Here is a 19,683-nt window from a genome sequence, read left to right on the forward strand (position 1 = left end):
CGGAAATGAAACGGGAGGGAGATAAAGAGAAAATAATCAGAAAGTGAGCATGTACTGTGCACAGAGAGATGCTTACCTTTCTTAGTTCATCCTCAAACCCACCTTACAAGGTGGGCATTACCAGGATCCTCCGTTTACAGAGGAGGAAACACAGAGCAATCTGAGGGAGGATAATCTGCTGTGGGCTGGAATTTTACCCCTTGGAAGCAGGCTGGAAATTACTCCTGGGATAAAAGTCAAAGGGAATCCCTGGAAAGCCATTTGTGTAGACACTGAGAGGAACAGTGTAGGCCTGGGAAGTTAGCGACAGTGTTTTGCAAAGAGATGACACATGCACTTCCTCAGCTGCCCCCACCACTCTCTAATTCACAATCAGTGGCCACCCTGTGACTCCGAATGCACCATCACTCAGCTGCAGGTGGGCTTACCTGTCCTCACTCAGAACAGGGCAGGCCAAGTCTCTAAGTCTCTCTGAGATGGATGGAACTAACTTGAATGCCGACATCAAGGCAAGGATAGTATTCAAAAGGCAAATTAATTTTGTTTTGTTTTGCTGGTTAAAGCTGAGTCACCATCCCACAGACAATGAGGATTTCACTTGTTCTAGAGCAGCGGTCCCCAACTTTCTTGGCACCAGCGACCGGTTTTGTGGAAGACAATTTTTCCAAGAACAGGGGGACGGGGATGGTTTTGGGATGATTCAAGTATATTACTTGAATTTATGGTGCATTTGACTTCTGTTATTATTATATTGTGAAATTTGTTGTTCAGTTACTAAATATCTGACTCTTTTTGACCCCAAGGACAGCAGCATGCCAGGCTTCCCTGTCCTTCACTATCTCCTGGAGTTTTTGCAAACTCATGTCTATTGAGTCAGTGATGCTATCCAACCATCTCATCCTCTGTCACCCGCTTCCTCCCGCCTTCAATCTTTCCCAGCATCAGGGTCTCTTCCTATGAGTCAGCTCTTTGCATCAGGTGGCCAGACTACTGGAGCTTCAGTTTCAGCATCAGTTCTTCCAATGAATATTCAGGGTTGATTTCCTTTACGATTGACTGGTTTGATCTCCTTGCAGTCCAAGGGACTCTTAAGAGTCTTCTCCAGCACCACCGTTTGAAAGCAACAATTCTTTAGCGCTCAGCCTTCTTTATATAACTCACCATAATGAAAATCAGGGGGAGCCCTCAGCTTGTATCCTGCAACTAGACAGTCCATCTGGGGGTGATGGGAGACAGTAACACCTCAAGTGTATTGCTAATGTCCAGCCTACTCTGTAATCTCATTTTGGTTTGCACCTCTATGAGAATCTAACGCCCTCAGGTGTAATGTAAGTAATGAGGAGAGGCTGTAAATACAGATGAAGCTTCACTTGCTCACCCACTGCTCACCTCCTGCTGTGCGGCCTGGTTTCAAACAGGCCATGGACCAGTTGGGGACCCCTGCCCTAGGGAACACCCAGGGTTTAAAATTATATGTTTAAAAACTAAAATAAAATAAAATTATATGTATATACAAGGACTTCCCTGTAGCTCAGATGGTAAAGAATCTGCCTGCAATGTAGGAGACTCAGGTTCGATCCCTGGGTCAGGAAGATCTTCTGGAGAAGGAAATGGCAACTCACTCCAGCATTCTTGCCTAGAGTATCCCATGGACAGAGTGGCCTGGCAGGCTATGGTCTGTGGGGTTGCAAAGAGTCAGACATGACTGAGCAACTAACACTACTACTATATAATATGTATAATTTAAAATTATATGCAAAATTATATGTATATATTGAGTTGTTCAGTCATGTCCAGCTCTTTTGAGGCCCCATGGACTGCAGCCCACCAGGCTCCTCTGTCCATGGGATTTTCCCAGGCAAGAATCCTAGAGCGGGTTGCCATTTCCTTCTCCAGGGGATCTTCCCAACCCCAGGATTGAACCCCCGTTTCCTACATTGGCATGTGGGGTTTTTTTTTTTTTTACCACTGAGCCACCAGGGAAGCCCCTGTGTATATATACATACATACATATGTAATGTTTATATCTATTAAACATACATTTATTTTTAAAGGCTCAGTCATTCATCCATCCTCCAGTACTGATCCACTTAACCTGGAGGAGTGAGGTTTGCAGTTTCCTGCACTGTGCCAACTATTTCATAGTAAGAAATACTAAGGACACAACTGAGCTGATTAAGAAGTGAAAGTGACTTAACAGCACCTGTCACCCACAGGGGCCTTAATCTAGTGGAAAATGGGAGGTAGAGGCTCTAGGACTCCAGATTCTCTGTGGCTATAAGGGAGAGAAACGCATAGCTAATTAAGCCCCAAATGCCTAAGTTCTGAATCATTGCATCAATGATGCTTGTGAGAAACAGAATTTTTAGTTTTCCGTGCCCACCCTCTGCTGTAGAAACCAAATCATCAGTGGTTCCACGTCCAGTACAAAGAGGGAAGAGCAGAAAAACCCCTGGTTACCCCGTGTCCACAGCCAGAATTCTCCAGCCAACAAAACACGGGCCACCTTCGCCTACTCTGAGATGGATGAGCTAGGTCCTTCGCTGAGCGGAAACTGCTTCTGCTCTCCTAAAATAAAACGCCCACTTCCTCAGGAAGACTGTCCACAGGGAGGACGTCCTTCACAGCAAGGACTGGCCAATAACCACGACTAACAATGGAACAGCTATTGCTGCCCTCTGTGGAGGCACCAGTCACATTTTAAAATTTTACGTTTATTTCTATGATTGGCATTGACTGCCTAATAGATGCCCAATTAAAACCTGCTGTTGAACAAATGAGGGGACGAATAATAAATATACTAGACTGAACCCTTCAAGGGCAGAGGCCAGTCAGAGTTCAGTGGCAGGTACACTGCAGCCAAGCTGTCAGATTTCTGCAGAATTTGGACTCTTCTCACTGTGCCAGCCTAAAGGAGGTTTAATGTGTATGTGTGTGAGTCACTCAGTTGTGTCTGCTGACCCACAGCGTCAGCACATGAGCATCAGCCTGGGTACAATGCCAGAGGCACTTATGTTTGTACAAAATGAAAAAGGCCTGAATTAAAGGTGCCAGGACACAGCCTTTCTGAGTCAGGCTTCCATCATTACTCAACTGTACGGACGTGGGCACGTTTCAGAGCTTCCATTTCCTTAAGTCCAAGTGGGCATACTCGTTACATCCACCCCATAGGACGTGGGGACAAATGAAGCGGTAGCTTGTCATGCCAAAAGCATATTACTGAAAGGCTCGGTGTGTGCCAGGCACCGTGGCAGGTGCAGCAGATACAAAGAATAATTACATTCTGTGCCACCTTTCAGAGCCCAGGGCCTTGTAAATCACACTGAAAAGGATCAAACGCTCCCCCAGATTAAGAGATGATTACATCTCTATGACGAGCACTGTGTTCCTTCACATCCGAGTGGGCACCACTGTCTGCTGCTATGACCGGAATCTCCCAACAGCAGGCATCAGCACCCCTTCTTTCCTCTGCACCACCCTCCTCCCCAGCTCCCAGTTCAAGGCTCTACCCTCTAGGATACCCCAATCCATGGTATCCCTGACCTGCCTTCAAGGCTGTCAGGACTTGGCACAAAGAAGGGCCATGTGTTATACTGACCCTGCTAAAAAACACAATATAGCATCTTTCATATGATAGGAACCAACAAGGAAACTTTCCTTTAATTCCCTTTTTACACTTTATGGTAAGTAACAGGGGGGAAAATGCATTTATAGATCATTTCTAGGCAAAATTGTGAAGCTAACAACCAACCTATTTCTACCTATGTGCAGTCTCTTTTGGAGAAGGCAATGGCACCCCACTCCAGTACTCTTGCCTGGAAAATTCCATGGATGGAGCAGCCTTGTGGGCTGCAGTCCATGGGGTCCCTACAAGTTGGACACGGCTGATCGACTTCACTTTCACGCATTGGAGGAGGCATGAAACCCACTCCAGTGTTCTTGCCTGGAGAATCCCAGGGACGGGGAAGCCTGGTGGGCTGCCGTCTACGGGGTCGCACAGAGTCAGACACGACTGAAGCGACTTAGCAGCAGCAGCAGTCTTTTATTTTACTAGAAATGGGAATCAAGGCCTCTTGAAAAAGAAAAAAAGTCACCATTCTGCATTTAGCTGTATTCATATATTGCATTTCTGTATTTTTTTTTTGTTTGTATTGTAAAAAATTCACGTAATAAACAATGTTGTGATATAAAAAAATAAAAAAGAAGGGCCATGTGTATTGGCAGCCCTTTGGCTCTTGGCTTCCATTAATGCTGAGAGGAGGAAAGAAGCAAAACACCAGGAGGACAACTGCTCTGGCAGCTGGCAGCTGCAGAGAGAGGCCCAGCTTCACAGCGTGTCTCCCGCGGTCCCGGGAGAGGTCAGAGCAGCAGGCGCATCTGCATTCTAGAACTGAATGAAGTTGCACTATCACGGGCCCCAGCTCAACCCCATCATCTCTCTCTCCAGAGTGGGGTGGAAGATGCTCCTTTCATAGCTCCTGATTTTTCAGTTTTAGGAAACACACGGATTCTTTCCCGGTGGTCCAGTGGTTAAGATCCGCCTGCCAATGCAGGCGTCATGGGTTTGACCCCTGGTCCGGAAGGATTTCACTTGCCGTGGAGCCACTGAGCTGCTCACAACTAGTGAGCCCAAGGGGCAACCTCGGGGCCCACGTGCTGCAGCTACGGAATCCCGCACACCCAGAGCCCAAACTCTGCAGCAAGAGGAGCCGCCACAACTAGAGAGTAGATTCCGCTTGCCGCAGCTGGGGAAAATGGAGGCAGCAATGACAACTCAGCACAGCCAAAACTAAAGAAATTAATTAAATAACAATAATAAATAGGGATCAATGTTGTTAACAAACACATTACTTGTTAAATCAACAAACAAATTTTTAATCTGTTTCTTGCCTCTCCCTCCCCTCCCTAGGATGCATACTCTGCTAGGGCAGAAACTGTTTCCTTCTCTATTGTTTCTGGCATCTAGAACAGTACTTGGCATGTCCTATGTGTTCAATAAACACTGACTGAATTAAGTAGGGGCAAAAAAGGGGTAGACAGAAGGGTGCATCTATCACAAAATCCTTCCCTCCTGCAAGTGGAACAACTGTTCTCCCGACCTGGAATTAGAGGACTCAGAGAAAATTAGGAAAAGGAGTATTGTATTATCACGGCAACCACAGATCCAAAAATAAAACCAGCCTTCAAAGCTGCCACAGGTCCTCACTGGGAAAAGCCGAGTCACTATTTGTAGACTACCCGGGCCCCAGGTTGACCACAAGCCAAAACATTGTTCCCAACGTGCCCTTGCACTCTGGAGCCTTGTTTTGGGAGAGGTCGACCACTCTCCACCTCATGATGCCAAGTTTGTCTCCTGGAATAGAGACCACCCTTACAATAGCAGCTGTGTCTGATCTGTGAGCACTTATAGTCTGAGGGAAGGCACAGCACAAAGGAAAAACCGTGAAAGAAATCAACAGGCTTAAAACAGACCAACAACACGCAGTGATCCAGATTTACATAAATGGCATACGAGGGCATAATTATTCAACTTCAAGAGGACTTCTAGCTTTATAACACGATTTCCAATAGAATTTCATGAAAACCAAATTTCCTTACAGCTCTTCATCCATTTGACTATTCACTCTATAAGTATATGTTTACTAGGTTCCTACTAGGGTCCATGCAAAGAGTTTAGCAGGCACTGCATAAAACAAGCACCGAATAAAATTAACTCAACCTTCATAGCTTCTGATCCAGTGAAGGATACAATGAGACCAAATAGTCACAACTTAAGAACACAGATTTGTAATAAATACCCCAGTCAGGAAATAATTCCCAGAGGAGAGGGTAACTGAGCTAAGATCCAAAGGAGAAGAAGGGCAGGACAGCCAAGCAGGTCAGGAGGAATTTCGTGTGGAGGAACGATGTCTGTGAAGACCTGGAAATAAAAGGAAGTGTCCTTGGGACTTCCTTGGTGGTCCACTGGTTAAGAATCTGCCCGGCCATGCAGGGGACAAGGGTTCGATCCCTGGTCAAGGAACTAAGATCCCACATGACCTGGAGCAACTAAGCCCTTGCACCACAACGAGAAAGTTCACACACCTCAACAAAAGATCCCGCGTGATACAACTAAGAGCCGACGCAGCCAAATAAGTAAATTAATAATAAACAGGAGATAAAAGGAAGATCTCATCCAGGGCACTGAATGGTTACTCTGGCTGGAGGCCGAGGACTGGGAGTGGCAATGAAGGAAGCAGGAAGGGGAGCAGAAGTGAAGTCATGAGGACCACTCTGGCTGCAGATGCCTGAAAAATCTATGTGAGAGACGGTGGTGGCCCAGGGAGCTCCAACGGTGGTAGAGATGAGAAGACAGACTTCCTTCCAGGGAAGGAAACCTGGTGAAACTGAAGGGTACCAACCCCTACCTCAAGGAACAGAGAGGAACTGGTTTGGAGGGAAAGATGAAGAGTTAAGTTATGGACTGCTTCGAAGAACATTCCAATGGACACGTCCATCAGCCAGTTGGAGGGCTGAGCCTAAGGCTCAGGAAAGAAATGAGGTCTGAGATGTGTATGTGAGACTGGTCATCATGAGGGAATAACTAAATTCAAAAGAGTGAATAAAATAGCCCAAGGAGAGTATGTAGATTTAGGAGGAGGAGAGAGGCGGAAGAATGAGGGGAGATAGGAAGGAGAAATAAACCTAGATTCAAAACCTCAAGCAGACCAACACTGAGGAGACAAGACAGCCAAGACCAGACACAAATTATAAAATTGTAAACTCATTTTCAGCACTTATTAATAGATCAGAAAAGTGACATCTCATCAAAGAAACAACAAACCACTGTTCCAGCTTACCCTAACCAGAGGAGCAGACTCAGAAGCCACACAGACCACCAAAGAAATCTCTGTTATTAACTAATGACAAAAACAGCAACCATGATCCTTCAGACACATGTACTTAATTCTGTCTCATAAGATGAAGAAGAAACACATGCTCCATATTATGAATAAGGAAAGACACTGAGGTCCAGAGAGACCAGTAACCTGTCTAGGCTCACACAGTAAAAAAACAAAAATAAAAGCAGAGCCTCCACCTGCATGATGCCTCAGACAATCCCTTGGACTGATGTGAGAGAGGGCAGTCGTCTATGACAAACCATCATCCTGCCCCTAACAACAGACGAGGCCAGCCAGAGCTTCCTGGATTCACTGATGAAGATATGGCTCCAACCGGAGCAAAGATGAGCTCCTTGGGACATGGAGTGGGGGGAACACACAGTAACATTGCAGGAGATTTCTACCTTAGAGCTATCTCTGCCACTGACCAGCCTCCTGGCCTTGGACTTTCCCAGTCTGCTCAAAGTTGAAATGACTGGAGACTTCCCTGATGGTCCAGTGGTTAAGAATCCGCTTTGCAATGCAGAGGATAAGGGTTCGATCCCTGGTGGGGGAACTAAGATCCCACATGCCACAAGGCAACTACTGAGCCCATGAACTCTGGAGTCTACGTGCCACAACTACTGAGCCTGTGCACTCCAACAAAATATCCTGCATGACTCAACAAAGATTCCAAGTGTTACAGCTAAGATCTGATGCAACCACGTAAGTAAATAAATATTTTTTAAAAATAGATAAATGACTGAACAAATCCCACCCACCATGAAGACTAGATTCTCCGACAGAGAAGGAGAACCACAGCTGCAGGTACTAAGAGGTGGCAGCTAAGGAAAGTCTAAGCAGGAGTGAAATCTAGGTCCCAGGACCCTCCTCCCTTATCCCTCCCAGCAAATCTTTTCCTCAGGCCTACTTTTCATGTTTTAGTCAGAATTCCATACCCTACTGAAATTACTTTTTGCACATTGGTCTCCCCCAAAGGCTACGAACTCCTCAAGGAAGGGCCACGTGTCTCCATCTTTGTGCCCCAAGCATACAGGACGGCAGCTGATTCTCTGCACGTGCCCAAAAGTGTTTGTTGAAGTTGAGAATTACTTCTCCTGAATTATCTAGTTTTTCAGCCTGAACTCCTGAACTCTCTGGTGTCGACAAACAGAGGCATCTTGGGAAGCAGTCCAGGCATGGAGTAGGCACTTCAGAGGACTGTCCCATGTCCCTAAGAACTTTCTGAATGGGCGGGCCACTTCCTGCCTTGTTCCATCTGATTCTGGCTCTGCTTTTCACACATGTGGCCACCAGCCCCCCCAACTGTACCTGCAAGGTTTCACAGCCCCCGCCGGAGAATCAATGAGGACCAAGTCATTGGTCGTGTAAACCAAGCTTCTCTTAGAATCTGCAAGCAACAGCCCGAGTTGCTAACAATAAGTCTCTGAGAGAATATTCTCAAAGGACACTGACCAGATAGTCTTCTCACCTTCCCTGAGGACAAAACAAGAGAGAACGTGTTTGGATTATACCATGGAGGATTTCAGTTAGATCTTGGCCTCGAAAACACAGAGAGAAGTAACCAAGAGGGGAGAGATGTACAATCCTCTTTCCTGGAGCTATTTTTTTTTAATTTTTTTTATGGGATCTTCACATGTCAGGAAGACATGCTTCAATGCAGACACAGGGAAAGCGCATAATATCACCCAAGCTAAGGGCAAACTGTTCTCTGGAGAAGCTCCACCCTGTTCAGAGTAACCTTTATTACTGCCATTCCATCTAATCTTGAGAATCAACAGAAAGGTCAGGAAGAGCTCTGGAGTATAATGATCCAGCTGGGAGACAAATGGTTGCCGGATCAAGGCAGATTGCTCAGAGGGGTCAGACTGGCACTCATACCAAGCCTGGGTCATGAAGAACAGGAGGACGAGGTTAAACAGCATCTTTTCAATGAGAGGGCTCACATCCCCCCACTTCAGAGAAATATCTCATCCTGATGACTCCTCCAGAAACAATGCTTCAGAAATTCTTCTTTTTCCTTATTTCACAGACTTACTTGTCCTTGACCTATGGGTTTATGTTCTCCCTTAACCTTCCACCGGCACAAGATACAGAAGAGCTGGTGAAAAAGAAAACTCTCTCAGTTAAAAAGAAACTCAGAACTTCCCTGGTGGTCCAGCAGTTGGGAATCCACCTTCCAATGCAGGAGATGTGGGTTCGATCCCTGGTCGGGGAACTAAGATCCCTTGTGCCTTGGGGCAGCTGAGCACACGAGCCACAGTGAAGAGACCACGTGCCACAACAAGGACCCAGCACAGTCAAGGATAAAATAAATCAAATAAAATTAAAAAAAAAAAAAAGAAACTGTGACTGAGAAAATAATACACCAAGCATGCTATCATTGGTTGCTTTAGCATAGTATTAATAAAATGATGAGCTCCTTTCCTTTTCCCTACTATCCAGAAGTTTTATATTAACTAGCTATTTGACTACACACAATAATCATTGACTTTTTTTCTCTCAATCTTTTGGTCAAACCACGGGGCATATGGGATATTAGTTCCTCCATGCATTGGGAGCATGAAGTCTTAACCATTGGACCACCAGGGAAATCCCTCGTTGACTTTTATATTTTATTCACTTAATTTTGGTTGTGCTGGGTCTTCGTTGCTACTCGTGGGCTTTCTCGAGTTGCAGCACGAGGGCTTCTCGTTGCAGCGGCTCGTTTCTAGAGCACATGGGCTTCAGCAGCTGTGGCGCACAGCTGCCCCACAGCGTGTGGAATCTTCCCGGACCAGGGCTTGAACCTGTGCCTCCTGCGTTGGCAGATTCTTAGCCACTGGGCCACCAGGAAAGTCCCTAAATGACTTTAATAATGTAAAAATTCCTTTTAAGACAACAAGCTGTAAGACGCTTAGATTCAAAAATGTATTGCTAAACTAACCGTCCATTGTCTTTCTGTATTTCCCAAGTTGCTGGAACAAGCAATAAAGGGTTAACACACTCACCCCTGCCCAAATGGGGCCCCAAGGCAAATTATTTCTGCATAGTGGCAAAAGAAAAGGGAAAAACCAAGTAGGTTGTGGATTATTTTTTTCAGCCCCCTCATTTCCTGACTAAACCTGTGAAACAGAAAGAGAAAGACCAAGAAGTCTCTGTGGTCAGACCATGGAGGAAGGAGGCACCAGGCTGGAAGAAGTTCCAGAGATGTGACAATAGAAAGCAGCCCAAACTTGAGAGGTTAAAGTCAGAGGCCTGAGTTCCAGGCTGTAACCCAGATCTGCCACTGAGATGTGCCTAATCACCAGCTTTCTTCATCTCATCTACAAAATCAGGGTGGAAAACCACGTTAGGGTAAGTGCAAAGGACGCAGAAGAAAGCGCTTCACAACCATCTGACCCAAAAGATGTATCAGGGCCTCAAATGAAAAAGCTATGGGTTTCCGCCTCCCTCTCCTCTTCACCACTGGTCATAGTGAAGGCACAGCCACATCTTCCTGGTGATGAATTTGATCAAATAATCGAAATTGAAAATTCGGACACAGGGTCTGAAAACAGGGGGGAATACTTGACACCAGGACTTTCTTTTTTTCAAAATTTTTATCTATTTACTTTTGGCCGTGCTAGGTCTTAGTTGCTGCATGGGCTTCTCTCTTTGCAACGAGCAGGGGCTTGCTGTGTGTGGGCTTCTCATCTCGGGGGCTCCTTTAGTTGCGGGGCAGGAGCTCTGGGGCACTCAGGCTTCAGCAGGAGCTGCTCCTGGGCTCCAGAGCACAGGCTCAAGAGTTGTGGCGCCCAGGCTTAGTTGCTCCGAGGCATGTGGGATCTTCCTGGACCGGGGATCGAACCCGTGTCTCCTGGATGGACAGGCAGACTCTTCACCACTGGGCCACCAGGACTTCCTCCAGGAAGTGGCATGCAGCTGTCCACTCTGTGTCCAAGTGGACGGGGTGGGGGTGCGGGCGGGCCAGGCCTGCATCTCTGTGCACCAGCTTGAAGCCTCTCCCATCCTGCCTGCCTTCCACATTTGATCTTCCACCCTGCATCCTTCATCCCTGAGAACCCTCACCATCTCCTCTGAGAGAAGTAAGGTTCCTCAGGCTCCAAAGTCACAGGATGAGGGCTCATTAACCTCCTCCCATGCTGAAAAGCATCTCTCTTCACATGAGGTACCAACCGCCCCTTGGCAAGTCACCACACCGATCTGGGCTTCAGAGGGAAGAACCCCAAGAGGGCTGTGGCTCCAGGAAAAGCAGGCAGAGATCGTAAAGCTCTGGTACACACTCGGGCCAGCTTGGCCCTGTATCTGAACACCTGCTTCAGGGCCCAGTGGTTCACTCATTGGAGTCAGGAAGGAAATTCCCCACTGGCAGCTCTGCCCTTCAAGTGCCTTAAGGAAAACTCCAGACTTACCCTAGAAGCAATGATCAGAGACCAGCATAGCAACTGCTGTTGCTGGGAAAGAATAACCAAGCTGGGCAGAATTATCACCTGCTAGTCTACCCCATGGAAATCCCAGTCTCTCCCCCTATATGGAACTGGCACCCCTTGAGTGTGTAACCACCACGGAAACTCTCAAGATATCAACTGCCGTGGAGGAAACTGGCCAGTGTGAATCAGCCCACAAGGCTTAGATCTACCTTCTCAGTTTCTGCTGAATCCGGAAACCACATCTACAGCCCAAAGCCGGCTGTTTCTCACGGAGCAGTTCACCTACACCAGGTAGCACCACCCTGACACATCCTCATGCTGACCTCTGACCCCTGGCCCCTACACACATCTCAGCATCCTTTCCATCCTTCAAACCTCCTTCCCACTTCCCCCTCCATGTGATGTGTGTGCGTGTGTGCCTGATAAGTCGCTTCAGTCATGTTGACTCTTTGCGACCCCAGGGCTGTAGCCCTCCAGGCTCCTCTGTCCACAGGATTCTCCAGGCAAGAATACTGGAGTGCGCTGCCATGCTCTCCTCCAGGGGATATTTCCCGACTCAGGGATCGAACACATGTCTCCTGCATCTCCTGCTTTGCAGGTGGATTCTTTACCATTGAGCCACCAGGGAAATCCCCTCCACGTGGATGGGGTCTCAAATACGCAAGGGCCAACCATTCCCAGGCCCTGGGGAGATGGTGCTGTGTAGCTGCGAAGAGCGTGGGTCTCTGGAATTAGAACATGACTCATATCTCACCCCTGCTTCTGTGTGACCAGAACAAACTCTCTGAACTTCAGGTTCCTGGGCTGTAAAACCCACCTGGGGCTTTGTTGGGAGGATTAAATGCATATTTAAGGTGCTTAGCGGAGAGTAAGATACAGTCCCCGCCCTCAAGGAATTAAGGGTCTGGGTGAGCTTTAGTTTAACCTCATCCAGCACCAATTACTTTATTCAATCTGCTGACAAATCACAGGTCTCCTCTTTGATGCTCTGTGCGAAGAAAGACATGAAATCTCTCCTCACACTCTCTGTGCTTCTCCCATATGGCGGAGTCCTCACCGAGGTGATGGGTGTGGCATCTGGATGCACTCATCAGATTGCTCCCTGGAAATTGAGCTGAAACTGGAAGGAAGACTCCCTCAGAAGGTCAGGGGAAGGGGATGAAGACTCAAGATGAATAAATCAAGGAGAAACTTCCCAGGTGGTCCAATGGCCGGGACGCCACGCTCCCAATGCAGGGGGCCCAGGTGCAAGAGAGTCCACATGCCACAACTAAGACTCGACGGAGCCAAATAAATAAATGAATGCTTTAAAACAGATACATTAATAAATACACCAGTGATGGGTAATCATTACCTGCACACACGCATGTCAGCTAGGCTGGCACCAGACAGATAACCAGGCCCACCAGGCCTGCAGAGTCAGTGAGAGGTACCTGAGATCAGACATGCAGCCGGGCAGAAGACGACAGGGTCACTATGTCACAGAGAAGAGGGGACAGAAATGCCAGGGGAAAGCGGTGCAAGAGGTGGTACTAAGGAGGGTGTCCTGGGGAGACAGAGAGATGCTCTGTGTCCCCCAGAAAGACAGCCCAAAGTCAGCCAGCCACACCTACTCACCCGCTCCTTGGCACTCTCCCACCCCTCTCCAAAGAATGACGCCAGGATGCCGTCAGAAAAGTTATATTTCTGTCCAATTCTGACCTCTTGCTGTATTCCAGCAGGTGAGAGGGACTCTGGTGCTCAATTTGGGCTTTTTTGTGTTTTTTTGTATTTAATTTATTAACTGCGATGGATCTTCTTTGCTGCTCTTGGGCTTTCTCTAGTTGCGGCGAGTGGGGGTTACTGTTTACTGTGGTCCCTGGGCTCTTCGGCGCAGGCTCAGCAGCTGTGGTGCACAGGCTGAGTTGTTCTGGGGCATGTGGGATCTTCCCAGAGCAGGGATTGAACCTGTGTCCCCTTCGTTGACAGGTGGATTCTTATCCACTTCGCCAGCAGAGAGATCTCTCAATTTGGGTTTTAAACAATCACCACAACCAGTTATGGCCAAGGGATCTGGGGAGACATGCAGGTACTCGTTCTAAGAGCTTTCCCCATCAACTTCAGACTTCATTATTCACAGTGCTCAGAGGGCAACATGGACAGCAAAAAACTATGCCACCTTATGTCAAACAGTGGCTAAGATGACAATCCCCAGCTGTAACAGTAACTGCCGGATGAGTTGTGCAAGGCTCCAGCCTACACCTCACACTTGGTTCACACAGAACAGCAAGAATTCACTGCCTCCGATACCACTCTGCTCATGTCTCTCCCAGGTTCCAGAACCTACAATGGCTCCCCATTGAGTTGAATCCTCTCTGCAGACAAAGCACACTGTCCATAGGATCTCAATACATCTTTGTTGACTGACTGATTAATTGAAATTCAAACTCTTCAGCACACATCATAGTCTGTCAGCCCATCACATCACTACCCTCATTTTCCCACATCCCTCATCAAAACCATCCCCATCTTCAAGCCAACACATCTAAACTGTCTTCACTAAGAGGCATCTAGTTCCCATTCAAAACTCAGCTCCCCATAGAAAAGATTTGTGATTGCCTAGTCTGGAGAGGAGAGGGTGGAGGACAAGGGGATTGAAGGTGATATATAAAAGGTATGGGTTTCTTTTCAAAGTCATGAAAATGTTCTAAAATTGGGGTGATGACTGCACATATTTGTAAACATACTAAAATATACACTGAACTGTGTACTTTAAAGCTGACCGAATTGTATGCATGTAGATTATGTGTGTGCCAAGTCACTTCAGTTGTGTCTGACTCTTTGCAACCACATGGACTATAGCCCCCAGGCTCCTCCGTCTATGGGATTCTCCAGGCAAGAATACTCCTCCAGGGAATCTTCTCCACCCAGGGATCAAACCAGAGTCTCTTATGTCTCTTGCATTGGCAGGCAGGTTCTTTACCACTAGGATACCTGGGAAGATTATGTCTCAATAAAACTATTATACAGCAAAAAAACTCAGTTCTGGACTCATCTCCTGCAGGGTATTTTCCCTGACTCATGAATAAGGATACTCTCATTATAAAGAGTAGAGTAAAAGTAATCATTCATTCACTCGTTATTAATTTATCCATCAATAAACATCTATTGATCATAACAAAAGGCAAGTACAGTGCTAGACAGTGAAAATACAAAGATGAACCAGAAAAAATCAGACTTGGAGAACTCCAAGGTCCTTGCTAACTTCATCATTTTCTCTACTTCTATCTTCCCCGGGTTAAGGAGAGGTCTCCTGATTATATTTTTATCTCTGTGCAGTTAAAACCCACAAGCTGGGACTTCCCTGGCGAACCAGTGGTTAAGAATCTGACTTCCAAAGCAGGGGACATGGGTTCAACCCCTGGTCAGGGAACCAAGATCCTGCATGCTGCAAGGGAACTAAGCCCATGCACTCTGGAGCCTGTATGCTGCAACTAGAGAAGTCCAGTGCGGCCAAAAAAATTAAAAAATCCACAAGTCGAGGCCCTCTCAGCCCCGTGCCCTCTACCATATGGGATAGAATGGCATCGAAGGCCTGAAAAGGGTCTTTTCTTTGCTGTGGAGAGGTAGACCTGGGGTGCATATCATGAAAAGGAAGGATGCCCTGCAGTGCGTGCTGTGCTCATCCCCTTATCCGAGCCAGAGCTGGGTCACTTCCCCATCAGCATCCCCGAATCCTGTAACATGTGAGGAGCCCCAGGTTGCCGCTCCAGGACACGTGGGGATGTAACCTATACTCTCACGCACACATCCCCTCCATGTGAGCCACTCACAGGAAGAGGACAATACTCCCTCCCCCTTGCACAGCAAAGGGACGTTTACAAAACATGTCCATACAGATCACTCTTGAGACCTGCCATTAATCCACAGATAGAGAAGATGAAAGGAGTTGTGCGGGTTCCACAGCTAAGAAAGGACAGAAGTTAAATTTAAACCCAGGTCTCCTGACATGGGGCTTCCCTGGTGGCTCAGATGGTAAAGAATCTGCATGCAATGTGGGAGACCCGGCCTTGAGCTAGTCTGGGAAGATCCCCTGGAGAAGGGAAAGGCATCCCACTTTAGTATTCTTGTCTGGAGAACCCCAAGGACAGAGGAGCCTGACGGGCTACAGTCCATGGAGTCACAAAGAGTCAGACACGACTGAGCGACGAACACTTCACTTTCTCCTGGTATGAGATCCAACGCTCTTTGGGCCCTATTGCCTCTAAACGCTAATTCCTCCTCAGGGAACCATCCTAGCCATCTACAATTACTCATTCACTTGACGGCTTCTCTTCTTTCCCAGAAACCTTCTAATTCCAAGGCCTAAAATGGATGGGCTTTTGTTTTAGCCACAATCGAGACAGATTCCAACAGGAGGCAGTTCCGGAGTCTGACAAATCGAGGTCTGAATCCAGAGATTGCCTTTTTCTACATATATACCAACATTCATCTAACCCAACAAGTCACTACAGAAAACAACTGCCAGTTTTTAAACTATTCCTAGAAGGTGAAAAACCCTTCCTGTTTTAAAAGTATGTTCCCTGGGACTTTCTGGTGGTTCAGTGGCTAAGACTCCATGCTTCAAATGAAGGGGTCCGGGGTTCGAACCCTGGTCAGGGAACTGGATCCCAGAACTGGATCTTGTGACACAACAAGAGTTGGGATGCTGCAACTAAAGACCCTGCATCTCACATCAAAGATCGAGGATCCCACATGCCAAAGCCAAGACCTAGTGCACCCAAATAAATACTTTTTAAAATAAATAAATAGTTTGTTCCCTGCTCCAACAAAAATGAAGATTCCAACAAAAACGAACCTTTTTTTGGGGGGGTCAGGGGCAGGCCATGCTTTGGGGCTTGGAGGATCTTAGTTCCCTGACCAGGGATCAAACCTGCACCCTCTGCAGTGAAATCGCTGAACTGCCAGGAAATTCCCTGCACTGCACCTTCAGACAACTCTCAAAACCAAGAGAGAGCTCCCTAAATCTAACCAAATCCACCCTATCCCCACCCTGACTACCAATGGAAGACTCTCCTCAGTATACATGGCAGAATCTCAAGGTCAAAACAGGGCCTCTTTTAGGGTCTCTCACATTTGGGGGGAAGCTGACAAACCGGGATGAACTTATTTAAGTTCAAGATTAGCTTCCATCAGGCTTCCCTGCTGGCTCTGCGACAGAGAATCTGCCTGCAAATGTAGGAGGTACTGGTTTGATCCCTGATCGGGGAAAGGTCCCAAATGCTGTGGAGCAACTAAGCCCATGTGCCACAACTACTGAGCCTGTGCTCTGGAGCCCAGGAGCCGCAGCTACTAAAGCCTACACGCCCTAGCGCCTGTGCTCTGCAATGAGAAGCCCGCACACTACAACTAGAGAGCAGGCCCCCGCTCGCTGCAACTAGGGAAAAGCCCACACAGCAATGAAGATCCAGCACAGCCAAAAATAAGTAAATAAATAAACAAAATTACAATTTTTTAAAGTCCAGCCTTAATCCCCTTAAAAAGAAAACATTTCAAAATTAGCTCCCACCAAGTTTGTCCCATTTCCCTCCACTCCCTGGGAAAGGCGGCAGGATGATGGACAAGTACAGAAAGAACTGTTATCCTCAGGTTCCCAAAAAGATCCAGAACGAAGCTTTACATCTTCGCCTGCAGAGATAACCACATCCAGTCATTACAACCAAAAAAAAAAAAAACGAAAAAGAGAGTCTGGCAGGCTGAGAACGCTCATCATCCATATAACCTGGCCCAATTTCTCAGCGTCCTCTCAAAGACGCACCTCATCCTGTTCTTATGTTCGTAGGTACTGTTCCCCTTTCCTGATCTCATGTCCCTCAGATCATACTCTTTCTGCTGTTTTCTACTACCTGCCTGTACATGTCATGGTTTGAGCCTCTTCCTTCCAGAAGTCTTCCTCCTCTCTTTGCTGCACGGTCAGTACCACGTGGCAAGTGTGTGTGCTCTGTTGCTAAGTCATGTCTGACCATTTGAGACCCCACAGACTGTGGTCTACCAGGCTCCTCTGTCCATGGGATTTCTCAGGCAAGAACACTGGAATGCGTTGCCATTTCCCCCTCCAGGGGATCCCTCAGATGTAGGGATTGAACCCTTCTCTCCTGCGTCTCCTGCACTGCCTGGCTGATTATCACTGCACCACCTGGGAAGCCTCCACCACATGACTTCTAAAGATTCCATCTCCTCAACACCAGGGAAACTCACATGCCTGAATTTCTTATCCGAGTCTCCTCCCATCCTCCTTCTTAACTACCACATCCCCACCCTCTACCCAGCCCCCCACTTCCTGCCTCCTGACCACAGCACCATCAGCTAGCATCAGACAACTCCTAAGAACATTCAGTCAATACTTGTTGAACTGAAATGAATGGAATTGAGAAGACTGGGAGGAGGTATCCAGGAAAAGGCGGCCAATCGCTCAGCTGACTCACACAAAGGCACAGAACATCGTTAAGATACAGGGCCTTAGAGTCTGAGAGTGAATGAGCAGGGTACAAGATATCAATGAGCCAGTAAGGACAGCCTCCTGTCCTCCACCAGGCAACCGGCCTGGCTCAAACCTAACTCCCTTCTCCCTCCAAGGCTGTGTGGAGCTGCCCTACCTGGCTCTTATACAAATTCTCCGCCTAGGGAAAGCTAACTTCCCAACTACTCAGACGCCACATCTACCCAGGCAAAAAGTAGCCGGCACACACTACATGGATCCGGCCTAGGTGTCCAAAGATTCCCTGCGGTAGGAATCCTGACTCACTCAATGTGAATACAGCTCCTCTACACGTGGGGGGCCAGGAAAAACCACCTGGGGTGGCCAAAAACAAAATAATCATCATTAAAATGGAGCTTAGAAACTGAAGTCTGAGTGGAGGAACCACTTAATTTCTCATGCCTTCTTACCATCTCCCTCAGTGAGACTCACAGTACCTACCTCAAAGAGGTTCTGTGGGGATTAAATGTGAAGTGCGCATCCTACTGACCCGAGTTTGCTAAGGGTTCAGTAAACACTAGCTGCTATGGTTTTTACTACTCATGCCGCTGTGAGGATCCGATGGGTTGGAACGCAGCGTGAAGCCCCGTGTACACATGTACTGTAAAGTCACCGGGCCCCACCTGGGCCGGGAAGATGGGTGACACGTGGGCAAGCCGTCCACTCGGGCGAAGGGCTCCTGCAATCCTCCGCGAAGTTTCCCGGGTGCCCTGGGACCTCCCGCTTCCCCCCACCCCGGCGGCTCTGGGGAGGCCGGAGGAAGAAAAGGGAAGAAGGCGGGAACAGGACGGCACGTACCTGCTTTCGCTGCACTCCTTCCGCTCCCTCACCCGCAGCCACTTGCGCAGGAGGAAGCGTTTGCGGCGTGGGGAAGCGCTGGGCGTGGAGCAGTTGGACCACGGGGTGTCCTCGTCGCTGGAGGGCGTGATCTCGATGGAAGGCAGCTGCAGGAACTCCTTGCCGGGCGCCAAGACGCCGGGCAGGTCCCCGCTCAGCCCGGCCTCCAGGCTCGGCTCCTGCACGTTCTTGGTGCGGCGCATCTTGAAGCGCCGGCGGCGAAGCGTGGGGGTCGACGAGCTGGACCAAACCGGGCTGCCCTCGAGCGCGCCCCGCGGCTCGGGCACCTGCAGGGCGGGCGGCTGCAGACTCTCCATCATGTTGGCCGCCGGCATGGGACCCGCTGCCTCCGCGCTGCCCCGGCGACTCGCCGCCCGCTGGCCCGGCTCCCCGGCCCTCGCCCGCGGCGCCTGGCCTCTCACGTTAGGAAACGCTCGCCGCTCGAGCCGCGAGCGGAGCCAGCTCGTCCCCCGGAGCGCCGCGCGGGAGAAGGGGGCGCGGGGGCTGGCGGTGCGGCCGCCCGGATTCGAACTCGGCTGCCCGCCGCCGCCCGGCCGCCCTCTCCGGGGCTCCCCTCGCGCGCCCGCTTGTTTTCCTTCGGCGGCGCTTCCTCGCCGGCTGGCGGCAGTGCCGGAGCGGGACTCGGCGGCCCGCGCCCCCGGGGGAGGCTCGGCAAACTCTCAGGGGTTTGCGTTCGGCGGACTAGGCTGGGGAGCCGGCTTGGCGCTGCAGGGAGGCAGAGAGCGGGAGGAAGAGGCAGAGGGAGGAGGAAGACGGGGAGAGAGAGAGAGAGAGGAAGCAGACGCTGGATGAAAACAAAAGAGGAGGAGCAGGGGGCGAGGAGCGGGCAAGGGGGCGGGGGTCACGTCTGTCCAGAAGGGGCGTGCACGGGCGGCGACGGCTAGTGTAACTGTACCCGGGATCCCTGGGGAGGGACTCTACCTTCGAGTCCCGGCTGCTCCAATCAGCCTAATGAAACAGGATCGCGGCCCAAACTTTCTCAAAGCGACGATTGGCCAGGCAGCTCTCATCAGTC

At 48.8% G+C, this 19,683-nt stretch overlaps 1 protein-coding gene across 6 annotated transcripts in view; it reads right to left on the reverse strand.

The window, feature by feature from the left end:
• The window catches only part of GRAMD1B (GRAM domain containing 1B), a 196,912-nt gene that overhangs the window by 165,123 nt on the left and 12,106 nt on the right, over nucleotides 1-19,683 (reverse strand). For 2 of the 6 annotated variants that reach the window (XR_010664392.1, XM_065944319.1), the window contains exon 1: nucleotides 18,609-19,506. The exons of 3 other annotated variants lie outside the window; for them this stretch is intronic. Coding sequence is in view for 2 of the 3 variants with exons in the window: in XM_065944319.1 (XP_065800391.1) it covers nucleotides 18,609-18,982 (374 nt within the window). In the remaining variant the exon portion in view is untranslated. Of the gene's footprint in view, nucleotides 1-18,608; nucleotides 19,507-19,589; nucleotides 19,671-19,683 lie in introns of those variants that run through there. One more of the 6 variants, XM_065944317.1, reaches the window with a different exon arrangement.

Source organism: Muntiacus reevesi, chromosome 9, assembly GCF_963930625.1.
Source record: "Muntiacus reevesi chromosome 9, mMunRee1.1, whole genome shotgun sequence".
In the NCBI taxonomy this organism is placed as follows: domain Eukaryota; kingdom Metazoa; phylum Chordata; class Mammalia; order Artiodactyla; family Cervidae; genus Muntiacus; species Muntiacus reevesi.